Consider the following 23,012-nt stretch of genomic DNA (forward strand, 5'->3'; position numbering starts at 1 on the left):
CAGAATGACCAGCAAACCTCATTCAGGTCAAACTGACCAATGAGTGCCCACCAAGTTTAATCTGACCAATGAGCACCCATTGGGTTCAGGCTGACCAATGAGCACCCATTATATGAATCCTACATGTTCATTTAAATTTCCCCATATTCCCATCACTCACCTACACTCAAGGACAATCATCTCAGTCCATCTATACATTCTTGTCCTCCATTGTACACAGTAACTCCAAGATTAATGTCACCCACACGTTTTGAAATTTTACCCTGTACTTTAATGTCCAAAATAGGCATCAAAACAGGTGTAATCCCACTACTGACCAGCTAGAAATGCTTTAGTTTGTCAACATCTCAGCAAAAAATTATTTATCTAACTTTCTTTTCTATCAGTGCTGCCATTTCTTTATTCCATGGGTTCAAGGACCTTGTGATATTTGTTCACAAATCTCTGAAATAGTGAGATATTTTATCAAAGCTTCTAATGAGTTAATGCAGAATCCTGGCCTTTAAAAGGGTGATTGAGTCATAAAAGTGCTTCATCTCTGTGGCTGAAATTCAGTTGTATTGAAATCAATCAGCCTGAACTTCAGAGGAGAAGATTAATAGATGTATGTTATTTCATTCCAGACACATTTGTCTGAAGTTACTCAGTGGGTCAAGCAGGCATCTGTTACTTATAGCCCCATGACTCAATATTCCAATTCACCAAGATGCCTGTGTGGGGCATGCCATACTGCTGGTAGCCAGCAAGTGGCGCTGCTGCCCTTTTGAAATAATACTTGCACCCCCCCCCCCCCACCCCACCCCGAAAACTGTAATTCAACTATTTTGGCCATTTTTGGGCAATTGCAAGCGGAAAGTAAAACCAAGCAGCAAGGAAAATTAATTTCAAATGTATCATTTCAGCTGACCAGCATCTCATCGTCATTTGGAGATAGTCTTAAAATGAATTTCAGATGGATGTAGAAATAGTTGAAATGCTGATAATTGCATTTATTTGGCAGAGCACTTCTTTATCTGAAAAAATATTTGGAAATTGGCATCCACAATTATTTCATAGCCAAGAAACAATTCATTCTTAGCTGACAGTAGCTACTATTGGGTTCTTTTTCGAACATGCAACCCTCAGCTATGGCCTCACTTCACCAGCTCTATCTGCTCTCAACCAATGAGCCTTTTAAAGTCCTTGATTGTTTTCAAACCTCTCTTATCCTTCACATTGATGTACCTCCTCTAGTCCCGCATTGTACACGCCCTAACTTGTACTTCAGCCTGGTGACCTCTGCTTTCACTACGGCATTCCCACAGTCTACAACAGCCTCCCCAGTAATCCTTCCTTCTCTCTATTCCCACAGGTTCCAAGGCCTTCTCAAATGACTCACCAGACACCATGATTCCATTTACTACCACCTCCAGACCACCCTCCTCCTCCCTTCCATTCATCTCCTGCAAATCAGGGAGATAGACAATTCCTGAAATGCAAAATTTGCATGAAATGCAGGTTGTATGAACTCCTTTCAGAATGGTAAAGACAAGCAGCAGAAATGCAGCCCAAATTCTCAACAAAACCTGACGGTAAAAACAAGCATAATGCTAACTACAATCGCAGGAACAAATCGTATATTCAAGGCTCAAATATATTAAATCCAAACGACAATTAGTAATAATATTCTTTTTCAATACTTTATTAACATTGGAATTTCACCTTCAAAACTACAGTGTGCATGTGGATATATGTTAAAATTCAAAAGGAAACATTACACTTAAATCATATCATTTAATCCAAGGTTCCCCACATTTTAATCAAACAGATTATATTATATTGATATTATTTTATTGTAAAAAAAGAAAATCTAAACCCATGACCAAGAAAGAAGCCATTTGGCCAAAATAAAAAGAAAGACAGAATTCTTATCAGTGATAAATTACCTCATTAGTCAATGTTTCTACCTTCATAACAAATCAAAGATTATAAAAGTAATTCAAAAAGGATCTCCACAGTTTGAAAATTTACATTCAAATCAGAAATTGAGCATTGAATCTTCTCTAAGTTTAAACATGACATGCCATCATTGAGCGTGAGTTGGTGGGGTAACGACCCTCCATCTGAACAACGCCCCCCATCCAACCACAAGAGAAATGAAAGCTAATACATGCAGATCAGATGTCGTAATAATATTCAAACACTCAAATTAGGCTTGTTTTTTTCCAGGTTCTGTTACCTGATTGGTGCTGGCACAGACAATGGAGGAAGTGCTCACTAGATTGTTGTCTGAGGAGTTTTAATATCAGACGAAAATCCTAATGAAGAACCGGTGGTTTTAAAAGGAAGTATCAATGGTATTAAGATCTTATCTCACCCCCATCCAGGATAGTTCTATGTGAAAGCTATCTTCCCAGTCCCAATTACTTTGTATTTGCATATTTCATTTACATGGATGCAATGCTGCAATTTTAAAATTGATTTTGAATCCCTTTTTTTGTAATCTCTACAATAAGTGGACATTTCTAATTCAATCAATACCCCACTCCTGGCCATGTTCTCAGAGACCAAATCTCTTTTTCGACCCTCCTCTAAGATTCTCATGAGAATCTACCTGTTTGACCTAGTTTTTGATCATCTTTCCCTAACACTTCCTCAAATGGTTAAGCTTCCAGTTTTGTCCTATGATAAAGCACCTAATTACGGAATGTTGTTAAACAACGTGACAGTCAGAGGTTCTGCAATGCTAACCCACACACAGTCACTTCGCAGCATGAAGAGCCCTTTCACTAAATAGGGATGTGCCATGAAAGAAGGGCCTGGCTCCCCCCTCAAATGAGAGGGTTGTCCTGAGAAAACTTGGGTTTACTTCAGAAGGTGGCAGTGAGCACTGGTGGCCAGTCCTGAATTCTGCCCTGGTGTATTTCTTATTCTGTTGAATGTGTCCAGAGAGAATGACATGAAAGCTGAACATTATTTTCCAGGGGTGAAATTATGAACATTGATATTCAGTTCATTTCCCAAGTAACTACGCAGGTTCTGTGGTTTTACTTCAATCAAGATCATGAGGAAGTTCTGGTGTAATCAAGTCCCTGTGGCAGAAACAACCTGGATCCACCACCATTTGTGATTTGTGGTTTTTAACAGAATTGAGTTTGTGAAATATACCTTTGTATTTCACAGCAGTTTTCCGTAAAAGAAACAATAAATCACAATTATCTTACATCTCAAATCCATCCAGAACTTAGCAGAGATGTGGGACAAAATAGATCTTGAAGGTACAGAATAATCGAGAGTTAAAAAGATGGCTGGAGGTGAAAAGTTTCAGATGAAGAACATTTTAACGTGAACAAAATTAGAGCTGTGATATACCGTATGTCTACAGTTACTGTATTGCAAAATAAACCTTATTGATATCTTCTGATGTGTTTATTTGCTATTGCTACAGTGTTTTCTAATTTGCTTCATGTTTGTCCAAAATCATCTTTACCTTCTAGATAATCTTCTGGCGATAGTCCTGCCAATCCAGATGTGCTTATTTCAGGGATCATTCTAGAGCTTGGAGAACTGAATGAGGCTCCTGTTGATCTCAGAGATATTTCTGCAACCTACATTGGAGATAGGACATTGGTGATATGAGATAAAACCCTTCTGCATTTCTCATTGATGCCGTGGACATCATATTGAAAATTTTTCCTTTTAAGTGCCACTCTGCCTTATTCACTAGAAGTGAGATCTGAGTTCTCTGAGGTAAAAAGATGATCACAATCACACAGTTCAGGCTCACAACTGGTGACATTACGAACAGTCAGTGGCACGAATATAGCTGGGCTGCAAATCAGTTCAAATTTTGGAGATTAGTTTTATATCAGTGGCAATCTTGCAAATTTTTTTAACCAAATGTAATGTACTGCACAAGATGAGATGCTTTGTATGCCCTAGTATTCATAACATGAGTAAAATAGTTCTCCTTGATATCAAGAACATGAATTTCACCAAGCTTTGGAATAACATAACACCTGGTGACAGGAAAATTCAGCAAGCCCCTACAGTGCACTCCTGTCTACGACATGACTGAAGATTACATAGCTTGTCTGACCATGGCCTCAAGCACGGTCAAACCAAGGCCATCTGCAAATTAGAGGAGCAACACTTTTTTCCATCTGGGCATTCTCCAATTGGATGGCAATCACACCGACTTCTCCAGTTTCTGCTAGCCCACTCCCCATTCTCCCTCTGTCTTCTTTCCTCCAGCTCTCCACCCCCTCCCTCCCTGTTTGCTGGTGAGCCCTCCCTCCCTGTTTGCTGGTGAGCCCTCCCTCCCTGTTTGCTGGTGAGCCCTCCCTCCCTTATCCATTATTACCATCTGCCTGTGGGTCTGTGCTGCTCTCTGTGCCCTTCCCCCCCAATTTTGTTCAGGAACCTGCCTACATTTTGCTCATACTCTGATGAAGGGCTCAAGCCCGAAACATTAGTCCTGTATCTTTATCTTTGCTCTGTACAGTACTGTACACTGTTTGACCTGCTGAGTTTCTCCAGCGTTGTGTTTGCAGACGTTTGTGTTTTATTCCTGTTACAATTAGTCATCACCCACATCTCTTCCATGAAATTACAAAGATTAATTGGGTTTTCTGTTCTGTCCTCAGCAGTACGCTGCCTCTTACACAGGCAGGGAATTATAGGCTGGGGAGGGAGGAGAAGGTAGAAAACTCCAGGCACTACACTGAAACTACTTCACAGCTGATCGGTTTCAAGCTCATTATGCAGAGCCAAATCGTACTGAAGATTTTATGGAAGGAAATTTGGGGAATTGAAGAAGATTCAGCATTGCAGGGTCATTATTAATTCATTATAAATGTTCAGATGTGGTGCATTAGATTGTTTCTTACACCATCCAACAAAGAATACCTTTCATTGGAAGACCTTCCATCATTTGCAGTTGCTTTGATGGGAATTGATAGAACTAATGGATGAATATAAAATGTAGCCATTAACTGGTAAACAGGAAATAAGCTAGAGTTATAACTTGACAGCAATCTCCCTCTCTAACAACTTCAGAATTTGATTATCAATTGATGTTAGTCAATGTTGCCCAGGAATTGCCTTGACACTAATGCCTTACTTACTCAGTATTTCTAACAGTACAGAAGGAAGATGCTCAGCTGTGCCAGCTCACAGAAAGCAAAGCCTATCAATCCACTTGGGCTCATGCCAAAACATTGACTGGTTATTGCTTGGTATGGATTCTGCATGGCCTGCTGAGTTCCTCCAACACTTCTGTGTACTGCCCAATTTCCCCAGTAACTCTGCAACTCCCCTTTGATTCTTTTCCCTTATACCTGCACGAAGGAGCAATTTACTTCAGTCAATTAATCTCTGATTTTCCTTCAATATCCTTCTCACCAATACTAAATAAACCACTACTGCATAGTAATCCAGCACCATGCGTATCACCCTGTGGCCCAAATATCTTCACGTTCAGTTACGTCTTCATTTCCTTTGAACAAAATTCAACCTGAGCCCACATTGGTGATGAGTGAGGAATGTACACTTTCTACAAAGTGGCAGTGGACCACTCCCTCAATAGTGTGTTGACAGCACTCTTGGAAGTACAACTCTCACTCACTAGTGCATCCAGGGTAGCGCTGGATTTTCTTCACTTGTGCACTGAAAGAGCCGTGACAGTGCAGCCACCCCTCACTAGTGCAGTGACAGCCAGGACAGTGTAGCCCCCACCCCCACCTCCCACCATAGGTTGTGAGCTTTACCTCTGGAGATGCACAAACATCTAACTCCTAAGTGTTAATGATGAATCCATGCTGAACCTGCAGCTTTGGAGATGGTAGGGATGTCATTAAAGAACCACTTCCCGAAGGTTTTAAGACATGTGACCTTCTACACACACAGGTAATGTGCCTCGTGTGAGATACATTTTAAGTTAGTCTCCTTTGAGTTTTCTTTTAATGGAATTCAGCTATCATTTTGAGAGATTTTACCAGAGAGGGCCATTGACAAACGAAATTCATCACTCAATATCTGCAGAATTTCTTTGACACCCTCTTCACCCTGGAGAGAAAAAAAAGAACATTATCATTTCAAAATAATTTCTGCCATTTCCTTGTATTTTCCAGTTTTTAGATCTGTTGTGTAAAAACACAGGCATAAAAGTGATACCATTTGACCGTTTGCAACAAAAAGAAACATCCGTCTCACAGTTTGTCATATTCTCTTTCCTCTTCAATACTTTATTACCTTGTTAATAAAAAAGCATTGTAGGACTCAAGGAATTACAATGCGGACGAACTCTGTGAACATTCACAAACAAGGTTGATGTAATAAACTGCACCTGTCACACTCGAGCAATCTAAACAGTACAAGGCTAAGGGCGAGGGAAGCAGTGATTCCTGAAATGTGGGGAGTGGGTAGCTGGTGGAACGTGGGAGTTGGCAGCTGGTGGAATTTGGGGAGTGGGCAGCTAGTGGAACATGGGGAGTGGGCAGATGCTGGAACGTGGGAGTGGGCAGCTGGTGGAATTTGGGGAGTGGGCAGCTGGTGGAATTTGGGGAGTGGGCAGATGCTGGAACGTGGGAGTGGGCAGCTGGTGGAATTTGGGGAGTGGGCAGATGCTGGAATGTGGGAGTGGGCAGCTGGTGGAATGTCGGAGTGGGCAGCTGGTGGATCGTGTTGAGTGGGCAGCTGGTGGAACGTGGGGAGTGGGCAACTCCTGGAAGGTGGGAGTGGGCAACTGCTGGAATGTCGGAGTGGGCAGCTGGTGGAACGTGGGGAGTGGGCACCTGTGAGTCACCAGAGATTCAAGGAGATGTGGATATTTTGCAATATGGCCGAAGAGCAGAGACATAGTGAATCCTCAATTTACTTGGGGTTAATGAAGAACAGCCACAGGGTCACTGGAGGTTTGCAAGAATTGTAGAGGGAAAGCAATCAGGAACAGTGGAAAAATGAAGGTGAGACAAAGGGTACTGAATGCCAGTTTAAAATAGTTTGCGCACCACGATTGAGTGGTGGTTAGCGAAATATTGCTATAGTGTGGGCCAGGTTCGAATCTGGTGCCATTTGTAAGGGGTTTGTACATTCTCCCTGATTCTGTGTGGGTTTTCCCCGGGGGCTCCAGTTTCCTCTCTCATTACAGGGTTGGTAGGTCTTCCATCCCCTTATCTGCTTACTGTATTTCAGCTTGTAAAATGCTCTTGATGTGCCTTGATTGGTGCCTTACACATAGTACTTCTCATTCAGCACACAAGAGTGGAGAACTCACAATTCCATACTGAGTTATTTGAACGTTTATCCTGGTTATGTGTTATTATTGATGGGGTCGGGTGCAGAATGATTTCCTCCCAGCATTAAGGACAATTGCTCATCTCTTCCCATCAGACATTTAAGGTTACTCAAGCTTTTCTCTGGCAGAGAGCAACAGAAACATGGAGACATTGAAGGTTGTAGCAATAAAATGCATCAATAATTACCTTGTAGGCAAGGCCCCAAACCACAGGCCGACCAATGAAAACACACTTGGCACCAAGAGCTAAAGCTTTGAGCACATCACTTCCTGTACGGATCCCACCATCCAAATATACCTCAATTCTTCCTTGTACTGTTTCCACAATCTCTGGTAGAGCATCTATCTGCAAACATTCAAACAAGTGTTAAGTTTCTCGGCCCATCATTCTGTTTGACATTAATTGCAATGTTAACATTTCGTGATTGGTTTATAATTAATTGCAAAACAACAAATTCTAATCAAAGTTAAATGTTACAATATCTTAAGTTTTCTAGAAAGAAAAGGATTACAAATCTCCATCTCTTGGGCAGAGAGGACCACATCTCATTGATCTTGCCAATTTTACCTTGGAGTGAAACCATTGAGATGTTTTAGCAGCAGGCACTGATAACTGATGATGGTCCCTGTAGCTGACAGTGTTGGAACAGGCACTACACCAGTCTACAGGAAGCAACACAAGCTCCCCCACACTTTAAAAGTATTTCAGTAGAACAAATTGCTCATTCGATATCAGAAGATCAAATTCTTTTCAATCAGTGGCTGATGTGTCAGATGATCACGGGTTAATCCTCTCTGGTGGATTTTAGCACATCGTCATGACCAGGGTTTATTTGAGATCACATTGGATATATCTTTACTGGCTGGGGTGCGCTGTTAGATAGAATCAGGCACACACAAGGTAAAGACTGTTTATCAGGCTTTATTCACTGTAAACTTCCACAGAGCCAGCTGTGAGATTGTGCTTGTGGTGCGCTGTTAGACAGAATCAGACACACACAAGGTAAAGACTGTACAACAGGCTTTAATCCACAAAGACGTCCACAGAGCCAGGCTGGCTGTGGCTGTAACAACTCTGTGTGAGGCCTCAGGAGGCTGGCACAGGCTTATATCGTGCAGGGTGATTGACACCTGACCGGGTGGGGCTTGATCCATTCAGGCCGATTGATTGGCAGCTGGCCAGGTGTTGTCCTGTCCCCTTACACTCCTGCAGGTACAGAGGTTGCCCCCTGCAGTAGGCCGGTGGTGGACCACCACACTGGGTAACTTGGATAAAATGTTAAAAACACTGGCAAATGTCTCGGATAGATATAAATTAGCACTTTGAGTTAAAGATGGGAATTCCCCAGCTGCCATAGCAACAAAATTCTTGTCCCATCCTGCACCTTCTAAAGCAAAATTATCTCATTTGTTGTGTGTGTGAGCTTGTTCAGTGAAAATTAACAGATGATGGGATTTTTCCCAGGATATTAAGGGAGGTCAGGGGGCAAATAGTAGGGGCTCTGACAGTGATGTTTCAACGATCACTGGAGGAAGGTGTGGTGCCGTGGGATTGGAGGGTTGCAAATATAGTTCCGTTATTTAAAAAAGGCACAAGGTGCAGGCCAAGTAATTATCAGCCAGTAAGTTTGACTTCGATGGTGGGGAAAGTTATAGAGGGTATTCTTAGAGAAAGTATGTACAAATATCTGGATAAACAGGGATTGATCAGGAGTATCCAACATGGGTTTGTGAAGGGAAAGTCATGTTTGATGAATCTTGTTGAGTTTTTTGAAGAGGTGACAAGAAAAGTGAATGAAGTAGGGTGGTTGATGTGATCTATTTGGATTTCAGTAAGACTTTTGATAAGGTTCTGCATGTAAAGTTGGGAAGGAAGGTTCAGTCACTAGGGATTAATAGAGAGATAGTGAGATGGGTTCAGAGGTGGCTGGAAGATAAACAGCAGAGAGTCATGGTGGACAACTGTCTGTCAGGATGGAAGCCTGTGATGAGCGGTGTGCCTCAAGGATCGTTGCTGGGTCCCCTGTTGTTTATCATTTATATTAATGATTTGGAGGAGGGTTGGTTAACTGGGTAAGCAAATATACAGATGATATGAAAATAGGGAGAGTGGTGGATAGTAAGGAAGGTTTTCTTGGATTACAGAACCATTTGGTTTGTTTGGAAAAGTGGGTTGAAAGATGGCAGATGGAATTTAATGTAGACAAGTGCAAGGTGCTGCATTTCAGAAAAAAATAACCAAAATAGGACATATGCAGTTAAGGGGAGGACATTGAGGTAAGCAGAAGAACAGAGGTATCTTGGGGTTATGGTACAGAGTTCATTGAAGGTAGATTCCCATGTAGACAGGGTGGTTAAGAAGGCATATGGTATGCTGGCCTTCATAAATCATAGAGTATAGGAGCTGGGAAGTGATGCTGTGACTGTTTAAGATGTTGATGAGGCCAGGTTTGGAGTATTGTGTTCAGTTCTGGTCTCCAAATTATAGAAAGGATATAGATAAGGTGGAGAAGGTGCAGAGAAGATTTACCAGGATGTTGCCTGGCTTAAAATACCTAGAGTACAGAGAAAGATTAAGGAGACTGGGACTTCATTCATTGGAACATAGACGGTTAAGAGGGGGGGTTTGATAGAGGTATTTAAAATTATGAAGGGAATAGATAGAGTAGATGTGAGTAGACTCTTTCCTCTGAGGGCATGGGAGATTGGAACAAGAGGGCATAAGTTAAGGGTAAGGGGCACTTTAGGAGAAATGTTAGAGAATGCTTCTTCACTCAGAGAGTGGTGGCAGAATGGAATGATCTTCCAGAGGAGATAGCTGTGGTAGGGTCCTTTATGTCATTTAAGAGAAGGTTGGATGTGTTCATGGATATGAGGGGGTTGGAGGGTTATGGGCGGAGAGTGGGAGGGGGGAGCTAATAGAGTTGTTCAAGTGAACTGGTGGGGACTCGTAGGGCTGATATGGCCTGTTTCTGCGCTGTAAACTGTTATATGCTTATATATGGATTAGAGTTTTATTTGCAACACTTTGGAAAATGAAGCAGTCTGTGCCTATAAACAGCACAAACTGAACCACAATCACATTAGGGATGAGATGTAGAATATCACATTCACATTGTGCAAACTCCAGCACCAAGTCGTGTGTCACAACCTATCTCAGACATGACTGAACCATCGTTGGTGAACCCTCCACTATCAAAATCAAGATGTAGGGTTATCTTTGGGCAAACATATCACTGGACCAGCCTTATAAGTAAGGACACATGAGTAAATCAAAGCTGGAATATTTTGTAATGAGCAACTCATCTCCTGTCTTGCAAGATTTACTCCATTAACTGTGAACTTGATTGTAAAATTTTCACTGGCCTGGGCGACTATCAACAACTCTCATGAAATGATACCATTTAGGACAAAAAGTGATCCCTGATATTCACTCATTCCAAACTTATCACAGTGAGAATTTTGGCAATGTGTGTAGCAGCAACTCACCAAGACCATTTCAAGAGTATGTCCCCAACCTATGTCCATTGGGACCGGGGAAGAAGCATGTAAGAAGTTGATTAAAGCCTTAGAGCTCACAACTCATCAGAAGAAGAGAAATAAAATCGCAGGTCAGTGTCCTTTATATAAACAGAGATAAAGACATTTCGGGGTGAAGGGCTCAGGCCTGAAGTGTCAGTTCTGTACCTTTATCTTTGCTCTATAAAGGACACTGTTTGAACATTGTGATTTTACTTCACCCACGGTGTCTGGGGACTGTTGTGTTTTACTTCAGCAGTAGATAAATACTTTGGCCACAGAACCACAGCACAGGAGGACAGCTTGGTGCCTGCCTGGGTTGTCAGCAATAATTGTTGCCCCCGCCAGCAATGTCTCAAATTTGGTGAGGGGACTAAAGGTGCCTTTATTTTCAGGCCAACTATTGGTAGGGATAAATATCACAAAAGAAGGAAACAAGGACACAGCAGAGAGATGGATGAACTGACCGTGGCTGGGCCTCCGTCAAGTTGTCTGCCTCCATGGTTTGACACAATGATACCTTGGACACCATGCTCCACTGCCAGCTCTGCATCTTCCTTGGTCAGAATGCCCTTGAGAATTATAGGCAGTTGAGTTAATGACCGAAGCCAGTAAATGTCTTTCCAGGAGATTGATGAGTCAAGAGAGTTGGCTGGTGCGCCATACTCCTCGTTCCCATTAAGTTCCTGTTGGGTTAAATAATAATTACATTGTATAAGTGTAGTATCTGCAGGATACAGGATCGTAATTGTAGAGAAAATTCGATGTGAGGATTGAAGGCACTTTGTGCCTCAGGACTGTCAATCTTCTTTATATATTATGTTCGGCCAGAGAGGCCCTTCTGGCCAAAAAACCTGTGCTACCTAATTACTCCCAATGATTTCATTCGACCTCAAATGGGATTAATGATTGTATCACTAGTTTCTAAACTCAATCTGCAAATAGCAATTCAATATTAGTTTTGTTAAACCAAAGAATTAGCTTTGACATTCAGGTTCACTGTCATTTAAATTGAATAGGGCTTCTTTTAAGGGTGGAGCTTTAAATTGTAACACAGGTAATAATGAATTCATGGCATTTTGCATAAAGAGACCTGACCACGATGATGGACATGTAGGTGATGGACAATGAACAGAGTGAGTGTGCACTGACAAGTTCATTCAGGTTGGAATCACGATCAGTTGCAGTAGAAAATTAGACTCAACAAATTGCTGTAAAAACACAACGTTGGAGAAACTCAGCAGGTCAAGCAGCGAACTTTATCCATCAAAAATAAAGACACCAAATCAAGGTGTTGGGCTTGAACCCTTCATGAAGGTATAAGTAAAATGTAGGCAGGTGCTTGTATAAAATAGTGGGAGGGGGAGAGGATCAGGAGAAGGAGCACAGGCCCATAGGCAAGAGGACAAGACACAGGTAGGTAGGTAGGGTACAACAGAAAATGGGGTGGGGGGAATAAACTGTGAATGGAGAGAGAAGGGGTGGAGTACAAGAGGAAAGGAGACAGAGGGAATGGGAATGGAGGGACAGTGGGGAGTGGTCTAGCAGAAACCAGAGAAGTTGATGTTAATGCTGTCCGGTTGGAGAGGAACCAGACAGAATAATTGATGTTACTCCTCCAATTTACGGTCGGCCTTAGTTGGGCAGTACTTGAGACCAATTTTCTGGCACCTGAATAAAACTTGGATTATGCCTGAACTATGGAACCACACACACATATAAGGCAGCTGCAGCTGATACCTGGAGTGCACAGAAGGCCCACTGATTGTTCATCTGTCAGATCAGATTCATTTTACCAGTAATTGTCAGGCACCAGCTGTGGCTGACGGAGGATTACCCAGACACAGCTGGAAGTGAGATATTGACCGAGGGTAACAGGTGAGTCAGGGGAGAGGAGTTTAGCATGAAAGAGGATGACTAGGAACTACTGTATCAATGTTCATAGTCAAGAGAATAAATTAAGTCGCGACTAGCTCCAGATCTAAAGAAGTATTTGGTGTTGTAATGTAATGTTTGGTCAATTTAAAGGACACTAATTTGGCTGTTTCGCATCTGAGAAAATCCACAGCAGAAAACGATAATCCAATATTATACAACAGTCTGAAATAGACTCACATCGCCAAACTTTTGCCTGTCGAGGGGTCTGCTGCCTAAGTCACGAGAGCTCCTTACACAGTAATCTAACCCACATGGGATGCAGGGGGTTTATCAGCCTGTCCACTGTGTAGTCACACAGCACTGACCTCTTGCCTAAAGATTGGGCCTTGCACAATGGGACACTGAGCTCTGCGTTCTTATCTAGCTTGGTGTATTGCCAGAAGAAGGAGATGATGGTCCAAGAGGAGAAGCTGGGGAAGACCATAACCCTTTTCCAACATTCCTCAAAACACCGGCTGTGGCGCCTACTTAGATTCATAGAATTGTTCAACACAGAAAGAGACCCTTGGCCCAACTCCACCATGCTGACAATACAAGCCCATTTGCCTCATTTCCCTCTAAACTTGCCCACATATCAGGACAAATGTATATCTGCCTCGACTTCTTCCTCTGGCACCTTAATCCATTTGCCGATCATCTCTGTGCAAAACCTGCTTGCTGATCTCGTTTAAATCTTACCCCCATCTCTTTAAACCTATGACTTCTAGTTTTAGATTCTGCCCGCATGAGCCGGTGTGAGGCCATTAATGTTCATCATCAGCTGACTCTGCTCCTGTCTTCAGCTGGATTTGGACACTGCAATAGGGTTTAACAGATGCCACTCAAGGGTGGGGTGAGGGATCAACTTTCCCCCCCCAAACCCAGTAGCGCTGAGGTTAACCAGCAGGATTCTGCTTTCATCCTGGCTGAGACCAGATAAGTATCAAGGGATTTCATACCTCAAAAAAGCCATTGAAGTTTTTTACTTTGAGATGAGGTGGTAGCTTAAAGTTGTTCCGGATGTCATTTCTCCGCTTGCCCGTGTAAGGTAGATCCACTGTTAAGACAATGGCCTTGTATCCATGAGCCTCCACTTGGTGTATTAAATGCTCTGACAGTTTACGGTTCTGGTAGACATAAAGCTGAAACCAACGAAATCCATCTGGAGCCGCTGTTGAAATCTCCTCCACTGAGCAGGTGGCGTATGTGCTGGCAATGTAACAAGTCTTCATTGCTTCAGCAGCTAGAAGACAAACATTCTCATTTGCTCCAAATCGACTGTAAGATTTGATATTCCTTAATTTTGAAACGATTGCGTCAGAGCCTTCTGTCAATTGATATCTCAGCTCCAAAGATACAATTTATTTTACATTTTACACCTAAGGCAGGGTAACAGCCCTTTCAGCCCACTAGGCTGTCCATCCAATTAACCTACAATCCCCATAGGTTTTCCAAGGGTGGGAGGAAAAGGGAGCTCGTGAGGAAAACTCACGCAGACATGGAGAGAACGTACAAACTCCTTACAGATAGCGCAGGATTCAAACCCCAGTCTCTGGTGCTGCAATTGTGTTCCATAACTGCTATAGTGGCTGTTTTTCATGAATATTTAAGAATTGTTTTATTTAATCAGAAACTAGTTTAAACATTTTGTATCATGTCTAAATTTGCCAAACATTCACGCCAGGGTGCCTTGTGCTATTAATGGGCTGAATTTCAGGATGTGAAGGCATGAGTGACTTATACCACCTTGTTGTAGCTGATGAGACTTTGGGCTGCTCTATTATTATCCTTGTCAAGAGAGGTAATGAGTAATTATGATTACCAAACCTCAATTAAAATCCACATGAATGGACATTTCCTGCATTTAAGCCATTAGAGACTTTCATAACGGTAGCCAAGTTCCATTCCATCATTTCTGCTTGGGCCATAGAAAACCACAAACAATTTTCGTATTTAGACTTTGACGACTCATTTGCAAATTCATCCTGGCAGCCAAGACAAGTCACCTTTATTTATCATTCATACCATGCCAGGACCACAGAGCATATTTACATAAATATAAGTTAGAATAAAAGTCAACTCATTAAGATATTAAAATATTAAGATGTATACAGTAAAAGTCCACGGTACCAAGGTTCTGTATGCATGAATGTTCTGGGAATTCAGGAGTCTGATGGCCTGGGGGAAAAAGTTATTGCCCGATCTGAACGTAAGGGTCCAAGTGCTACAGAGGGCAGAAGGGAGAACAGTTTACATGAGGGGTGTGTGGAACCCTTCCCAATATTTCTTGCCTTTCACTTGCATCGAGTGTTGTCGATGTCTGTCATGATAGGAAGCGACCCCCCAATGATATTTTCCACTGAGGTCCTGGGGTCTGAGAGGGTACAGCTTCCAAACCAGATGGTGATGCAGTTGCACGGGATGTTCTCAATATATCCTCTGTAGAATGTAATGAGGATGGAGGGTGGGAGATGAACTTTCCTCAGCCTTCGCAGGAAGTAGAGGTGCAGCTGGGCTTTCTTGGCTATGGAGCTGGTGTTAAGGGACCAGGTGAGATTCTCCGCCATCTGCACTCTAAGGAACTTGATAAACTTGACGACCTCCAGAGCCGAGCTGTCAATGGTCCCACCGGGCCCTCCTGAAGTTGACAACCATCTTTTTTGTTTTATTAACGTTCAGATACGCTCTGCACCAGTCCGTTAGTGACTGCACCTCATCTCTGTACACTGACTCCTCATTCTTGCTGATCAGGCCAACCCCGGTTGTGTTGTCAGTGAATTTGATGATGTGGTTCGAGCGGTGTTTAGCTGCACAGTCGTGGGTCAGCAGTGTGAACAGCAGTGACCTAATCTCGCAGCCCTACAGGTCCCCATGCTCAGTATGATGGTCTTGGAGATGCTGTTACCGATCTGGACAGCCTGAGGTCAAGAAGAAGTCAAGAATTCAATTGCAGAGGGAGGTGTTTAGACCCAGCAGGTTCAACTTCCCTATCAGGTACCGAGGTCTGATTGTGTTGAATACGAACTGAAGTCAATAAACAGCATTCAAACATACGAGTCCTTATTTTCCAGGTGGGTGAGGGATAGATGGAGGGCGGTGGTGATGGCAACGGCCGTAGAACGGTTGCGTCTGTATGCGAACTGCAGGGTGTCCAGTGACAGGGGCAGCAGGACCTCGATGTGCCCCATGACGAGCCTCTTGAAGCACCTCATAATGATGGGTGTGAGTGCGACAGGACGGTGGTCATTGAGGCAGGACACAGACAATTTCTTTGGCACAGGCAGAGGTGACAGGTTCGAAGCACGTTGGGACCACGGCGCTGTGTAGGGAGATGTTAAAGATGTCAGTGAGAACATCTGCCAGCTGAGCTGCACATCCCCTGTTCACTCTGCTGAGGATGTTATATATGAAATAAAAATCTAACATAAAATCTATCACCTAAAAAGCACCGAAGTATATCATTATGTGGCTGTGTAACCATGCCTTTGTTCGTACTGATAACAATCAGGTAAATACTTAGCCTTTTGAAAGAAAATATCAGTGATGAAATACCACGGGCTGTGCTCATTTCTCCGTCATGCCACGCCATGCAATGAAAGGCAGTGGGTGCAATTCCAATGGGAAAACTGATCTCGGTGCCCTGGATGGTTGTCCTCATGTCTGTCACAGAAACATCTCTCAACATTCGGGGATGTAGACGGATCCTGCAAAGTTACCAAACATTTGAAATTAGATTGAATCATGGTCTGATATGGGGATACCAATACCCCTGAGCATAAAGCCCTGCAAAATGTAGTGGGCACAGCCGAGGACATCTCAGGCAAAACCCTCCCCATTATTGAGATCATCTACAAGGAACGCTGCCATCAGAGAGCTGCAGCGATCATCAAGGACCCTCACCACCCAGCACACACTGTGTTCTCGCTGCTGCCATCAGGAAAGAGGTCTCGGTGCCACAAGACTCGCACCCCCAGGTTCAGGAACAGCTGCTCCCCCTCCACCATCCGACGCCTCAACAACAAACTCCATCAGGGACTCAGTTAAGGACTCTGACTCGTGCAGTTTATGGATTTTTTTCCTCTCTGTATTGCACAGTCAATTTGTTTACATTTCTTGGTTTGTTTTTGTGAACGTTGAGTAGCTTTTTTTACATTACTAATTAATGGTAATTCACATCATCCACAGGTAAAAGAATCTGAATTGCATGTGATGTCATGTAAGTACTCTGACAATTAAACTGTAAAACTGAAATCTAAATCTAATCTAAAGCCTGTGAATTCAATCATAGATAATTTTTATCATTGTTAATGACTCCTTTCATAACCAAACTACCTCATTTATATCTTAGGTTCCTCCAGTTGCCTGCAAAGTGTTGACCATGAAGAAGGTTGGTGGAAATGTGGAGGAGGGATTCAACTCATTATTGTGAGTAACAAAATCTTTGTTCCATTTAAATGAATGAATGAAAGATCAGGCAAGCAATCATCTCCACCTGATATTACATGACACCTCCTGCCCAGAAAAATACATTCCACTGAGACAAAATCTATCCCAATAATTCTTAGTAATTCCAGTAGGGCTTTCGTTTTATTGAAATAACCAATCCATAAAGTACACCACAGGGTCGGTCCTGCGGCACTCTTGTTAACAAGAGTTAATGAGGAACAAATGAGGTTTTGATTCCTGGTCTACTTGTTTCCCACTCTGGGCATGTTGATTCCTGGTCTACTTGTTTCCCACTCTGGGCATGTTGATTCCTGGTCTATTTGTTTCCCACTCTGGGCATGTTGATTCCTGGTCTACTTGTTTCCCACTCTGGGCATGTTGATCCCTGGTCTACTTGTTTCCCACTCTGGGCATGTTGATTCCTGGCCTACTTGTTTCCCACTCTGGGCATGTTGATTCCTGGTCTACTTGTTTCCCACTCTGGGCATGTTGGTTCCTGGTCTACTTGTTTCCCACTCTGGGCATGTTGATTCCTGGTCTACTTGTTTCCCACTCTGGGCATGTTGATTCCTGGTCTACTTGTTTCCCACTCTGGGCATGTTGTTTGGCAAGGCAAAAAGTGAAAGTTGAAATATCTTGTGTTGGGGAAGGGGCTATATTTGCGTTGTTTTTATCTCTTACACATCATGGGGTGAAGTTCACTGTGTGGAACATTTATTGATGACACAAACCAATTGGTTCACATTGTTTTGATCCGGTAGTGCTGGCTGGTTTATGAGGAGTGGAGATAACTTACGAAAAAAAGAAATTACATTGAAGTAACACATTACAGGTACTTTTGGCGTTCCGTCATTACTAATATAATCTTCTGTTTCTTTATCACGATTTATTATCTTTCGTGGATGCTGTTTGTGTAATCAACGTTTTGGAGGGCTGAATGCCCACATCTGGACACTCATAAATTGTTTAAAAAAGGAAATAGGGAGAATCCTGGGAATTATCAACTCGTGAGTCTTACATCAGTGGAAATGAATCTTAGGGGAAGGATTTATGAGCGTATAGTGAAGTATAATCATCTCAGGGATAGTCAGTATGGCTTTGTGATGGGGTAGGACATGCCTCACAAGCCTAATCGAGCTATTTGAGGAAGTAACAAACTCATGAAGGTAAGCTGGTAGAAGTGGTCTATATGGATATTAGTAAGGGATTTGGCAAGGTTCCCCATGGTAAACTCATTCAGAAAGTCAAGTGGCATGTGATCTTAGCTGTGTGGAGATTCCTCCTGCAAGTCCATCGTTGAACTCAATGTGCAGATCACTGGATTCAATTGCAAAATATTTTTAAATGATCTTTGAAAAACCATGAGTGAAAATAGACCAGTTTCTTCTCAATTACGCCTGTCCATAGAAATGTTGAGACATTTGTTATGCCCAAGTTAGAACACGTGGCCATTTCTGAGTTGGTTGTGGGAATGGAATGTACACTGGGAACCCCTCGGACATTGAGGTGAGGATGGTGACAGGCAGAAGAGTAGTTGCGCTATGGTGCGAAATTCCATCAGAAGTGGTTTCTGTCTGGACTCCAACATGCACTGGTTCATGCCAAGAGTGACATCATGGAATTTTCTCCCACACAAGTTTCAGGCCCAAAGAATGCAGTGTTATTTAGAATTACAGCAAAATCCTGCGGGAAATTCTCTGATTAACTATTTCCTTGGTGGATGAAAATTCTGAAATTCTATAGCCATTCATTGATTTCATGCTATCACCTCAGAGATGGAGCAAGTTATTGGGCTCGATGTGGAATTTTATTTTCTGGATCTTCCAATTCTGCATTACGTTACCTTTCAGGTTATTGTGTCTTGTGAGTATTTGGTAGAATACAAACCTTTTATAAGCCATCAGATTGTCATCTCTGGTACAGCACTCGTCTGCTCCATCCGCGTAGTAATCCCAAGTGCTTTTGGGCAAATGTTCTTTAGCATACATCTCAAAGTCGGACAGACATACCAAAGGCATCTCTGGGTCACACAGAGAAGGTCTGAAACAATAACAGTGGCAGGAATATTTTAACAAAAACTTCACACCCTCTATTTAGTGCAGAAGGAAAAGATTAATGATTAGTATGATGCAAAGTGTGAGAAAAATATAATCTTACCTCCCAAGGAGTAAGTTTACAATGAATTATGTTTTTGCTTCTGACTTCAGCTATTGTCATTATATTCTGTGCAGAGATATTTTAGCATTTCCAATAAACTGTGAGAAGTTAGAGAGACCCGCTGGTTCAGCAGTATCCATGGAGAGAAATGGACAATCAATATTACTGGTCAGCATCCTTCTTCAAGACCAGGAGGGGAGAGGGAAATGGCAAGCATTAAAAGCGGATAGTGTGAAAGTGGAGAGAGATGTGGGTGGTGGGGGGGGGCGGTGGGAAAGGAGAGACCACAGTTGGGGGTGGGGTGGGGAATGAGAAGTTCAGAGAAAAGTGAGTGTGGAAGCAGGAAAAGGAGAATCAATAACAGGTGTGGATAGGGGTTACCTGACATTGGAAAATCAATGTTCATGCCATTGGATTCTAGATGTCCCAGGCAGAATGTGACATGTTGGTTAGGTTTAGCCTCACCTTGGGAATGGATGAAGTTGAAAATAGACAGTCTATGTGGAAAGAGGGAAAGGAACCGAAATGGCTCGCAAACAGGATTTCCATTTTAATTCCTTTCCCCTAAAGTAAGATGTAGTAAAACCCCAGGTATCAGGCACCTCTGGAGATGGCAGATGGTGCATAAGTGAATTTTCTGGTTTCTTGAGTTTGCGTGTTGCGTGATTGGTGAACCAAAAGCACCAATTTTAAACTTCCATAGTTTTACTTATTTATTTTCCATGAATTTTTTTGCCAGTTGCTTGAATTCTGGATAAGTGTGGTTTTACTGTACTAAAAACCACAGGTTTAATATTTAAAAATCTCCAAGTTAACTCCTAAATTAAATGTAATAGTTTAATTTTCAGTGTTGGGGCTGGACATTGTTTTGCAGTGGCTGAAATTAATCAGATCACTAAAAGCATATCTTGACTGAAATAATGGATTCAGTTTATGAATCCTGCCCCAAATGCAGCTACTTCACACCATTCAGATACCTGTCACAGAGGCAGACAACAAGCCTGCTTCACCCTTCAATGAGATCATGACTGATCTGATAAGAAGCTCATCTCTACCGACCTGCATTTTCCCCATATCCTCTAATTCCACTACTATGTAAAAATCTATCCAACCTTGTCTTGAATATATTTTCTGAGGTCGCCTCCACGGCTTCAATGGGCATTGAATTCCACAGATTCACCACCCGCTGGGAAAAGCAGTTCCTCCTCATCTCCGTCGTACATCTCTGCCATGAATCTTGAGGCTATGTCCCCCTAGTTCTGGTCTCCCACCATTCAAATTGGGGAGCACAGACTCATGGGCCAAAATAGCCTGTTGCCATGCTGTTATCGAGAGTAAGAATGGTTGAGTGGTGTCACAACAACAATCTTGCATTAGCAAAACAAAGAAACTGATTGTGGAGTTCAGGAGGGAGAAATCAGGAGAACATGTGCCAGTCTTCATTGAGGGGTCAGCAGTGGAAAGGGTAAAGAACTTTCAATTCCTGGGGTCAACATCTCTGAAGATCTGTCCTGGAACCTCTAGGTTGGTGCAATCACAAGGAAGGCTCGCCAGTGGCTATATTTCATGAGGATCTGGTACATCATCAAAGACTTGCACATTTCGAAATGAGCATTCTGACTGGATGCATCATTATCTTGTACAGAGGTGCCAATGCACAGGACAGGGAAAAACTAAAGAGAGTTGTGAACTTGGCCAGCACCATCACATCCACAAGATGTCTTCAATGGAGTGTCTTAAGAAAGCAGCTTCTGTCCTCAATGACCCTCTCCAGCCAGGATATGGGCTCTTACGCAGATACCATCGTGAAGAAGGTAGAGGAGCCTAAAGACAAAACCCAGCGGCACAGACACTGCTTCCTCTCCTCCGCCATCAGAGTTCTGAATGGACAATGCACCATAGACACGACCTCACTTTCTCTTCTCTTGCACTCATTTATTTATTTTTAAATGTAATATATGCAGTATTTGCACCTATAAATGCTGCCACAAAGTGAATTTTATGACATGTTCATGACAATAAATTTTGATTCTGATATTGTTCTTGTGAAGTTGGTAGCGAGCTGTCGTCTGACGTTGCTTCAACCCTTCTGGCGAAGGCATTCCCACAGCATCACTGGGTGAGAAGTTCCAGCATTTATATCCCAGTGCCTGTACTCCTTCCTCAAACGTTAGCTACTACCTATCCCTCATGCCTTTCAATGAAGATCCCCAATCTATCAGAGCAAACTCTTTCCGCATTCCTGTACAGCTTCTTTGTTTAAATAATTGAGAAACTTCACTACCCATTTTAAGGAAGAGTTATCATGCCCGGTTAATTTTACCTTAAAGATCTAACAAAACAAATTATAATTTAATGCCTTCTTATTACACAGTAACCAGTTCAAGATAACTTGGGTCCTGGCGGGCTCCCTCAATATACTGGACAGAAATTTTTCCCAGAACAACTGCAGGAGTTCACCTTCTCAAAATTACTGCTAATTTGCTTTGAATCACCATATGTAGCTGGTGGTCACTGTAGTCATTTTGTGATGCACATCTCTCATTTCCTGCTTGATCCCATCCCTTATTTTGCCACAACGTTTTTTGGGGAGAGGGGGTTGATGGATAACTCCCACCTTTATTTTCTGTCCCTTGGTGTAGAAGTGATTTTCTGAACCAATACCCAGTCCATATTACTTGGTTTTGTTTCTTTGGCATCAGCACCGGTCATCTCCTTTTCCTTTTCACCTGCCCTTCTTAGAAAGGTTCTGATAGCTCAGTGGTTAGAGCACTGGTCTTTTAAACCAGGGGTCATGAGTTCACTCCTCATTTCTGAGAGGGGTGCTGGACAAAGGGGTGACTCTGTCCTCCTTACAGAGGACAAAGTTAAAGAATTTCATGTGTGTTACATTCTAAATGTAGTATAATGTTCCAATAATGGAACTTTTACCTTTTAATCTTGAACATCTTTGAGATTTCAGCTGCAGGCTGTTGTCGTCCTGAACCTCTTTCTCTTCTCTAGACCTTAGTTGCACAATCTTTTGTTCTGATACTTTTCCTAATACGGTTTGATTCTCTTTACCTTAATCTCTTTCTTGACTTATTCCTTAACTTTTCTCTTCACCAGGACTCCTTGGTTACTCACAAGACTATGCATAACTCCAAAATCCAGGATGGATTTTAAGCCTTTTACGTTACTTATTACGATCAATCATTAAATGGATTCCCAGAACCAGATCCACAATTTACCATTTCATTGGATGGATTTGCAAGGGGACGGCTTCATGTACTTGTGCACAAGTCAAGTATCTCCATGCTTAAATTTCTAACCAATGTTCAGCCACACAAAGCTCCAGGCAAGTCCCGATAGCACACAAAACACAGCCCCAATACTGAAGCAGTCACGTCAACAACCACTTAAAATACCTCCTAACTGCCAAGTGCTTTTTCAGCAGGTCATCTAGATCAGTTAATGCATCTGCACTGGCCACTTAACTGACTCAAGTGTAGGCTAGTGGTAAATGAAATGCTCTTAAAGCAAAGCGTTACAGCTGCTGTAGATCTGAAATCAAATAAAACTGAAACTGTTGGAGAAAATCAGCTACTCAGGATCCCCCTATGGAGAAAAAAATTGGAATCAACATTAAACTGATCTGCTGAGTAGTTTCGATATTCTGTTATTATTATTAATGAATGTGAGCTAATGGCTTTAACTC

General features: G+C 42.4%; 1 protein-coding gene across 2 annotated transcripts; it reads right to left on the bottom strand.

The window, feature by feature from the left end:
- Nucleotides 1-1,660: 1,660 nt before the first annotated feature.
- hao2 (hydroxyacid oxidase 2 (long chain)) lies at nucleotides 1,661-22,464 on the bottom strand. 2 transcript variants are annotated; one of them, XM_069888392.1, is made up of 8 exons: nucleotides 22,379-22,464; nucleotides 19,046-19,198; nucleotides 16,265-16,416; nucleotides 13,672-13,955; nucleotides 11,263-11,481; nucleotides 7,464-7,622; nucleotides 5,976-6,045; nucleotides 1,661-3,587 (listed from the first exon to the last, which is right to left on the bottom strand). In XM_069888392.1, exons 2-8 carry the CDS (start codon nucleotides 19,174-19,176, stop codon nucleotides 3,532-3,534), a joined length of 1,071 nt encoding a protein of 356 aa, XP_069744493.1. In that variant the 5' UTR covers nucleotides 19,177-19,198; nucleotides 22,379-22,464; the 3' UTR covers nucleotides 1,661-3,531. The 2 variants fall into 2 exon arrangements, with proteins under 2 accessions (XP_069744493.1, XP_069744492.1); XM_069888391.1 differs by having other exon boundaries at nucleotides 22,247-22,459.
- Nucleotides 22,465-23,012: the final 548 nt, after the last annotated feature.

Source organism: Narcine bancroftii, chromosome 7, assembly GCF_036971445.1.
Source record: "Narcine bancroftii isolate sNarBan1 chromosome 7, sNarBan1.hap1, whole genome shotgun sequence".
Taxonomy (NCBI): Eukaryota; Metazoa; Chordata; class Chondrichthyes; order Torpediniformes; family Narcinidae; genus Narcine; species Narcine bancroftii.

Excerpts from the sequence above, each read along its gene's own strand:
- hao2 (XM_069888391.1), bottom strand. Across the intron at positions 13,956-16,264 it reads AGAAATGAGCACAGCCCGTG|CTGCTGAAGCAATGAAGACT; the intron begins GTATTTCATCAC and ends TTTGTCTTCTAG. Across the intron at positions 6,046-7,463 it reads TTTGGGGCCTTGCCTACAAG|GGTGAAGAGGGTGTCAAAGA; the intron begins GTAATTATTGAT and ends TTTTCTCTCCAG.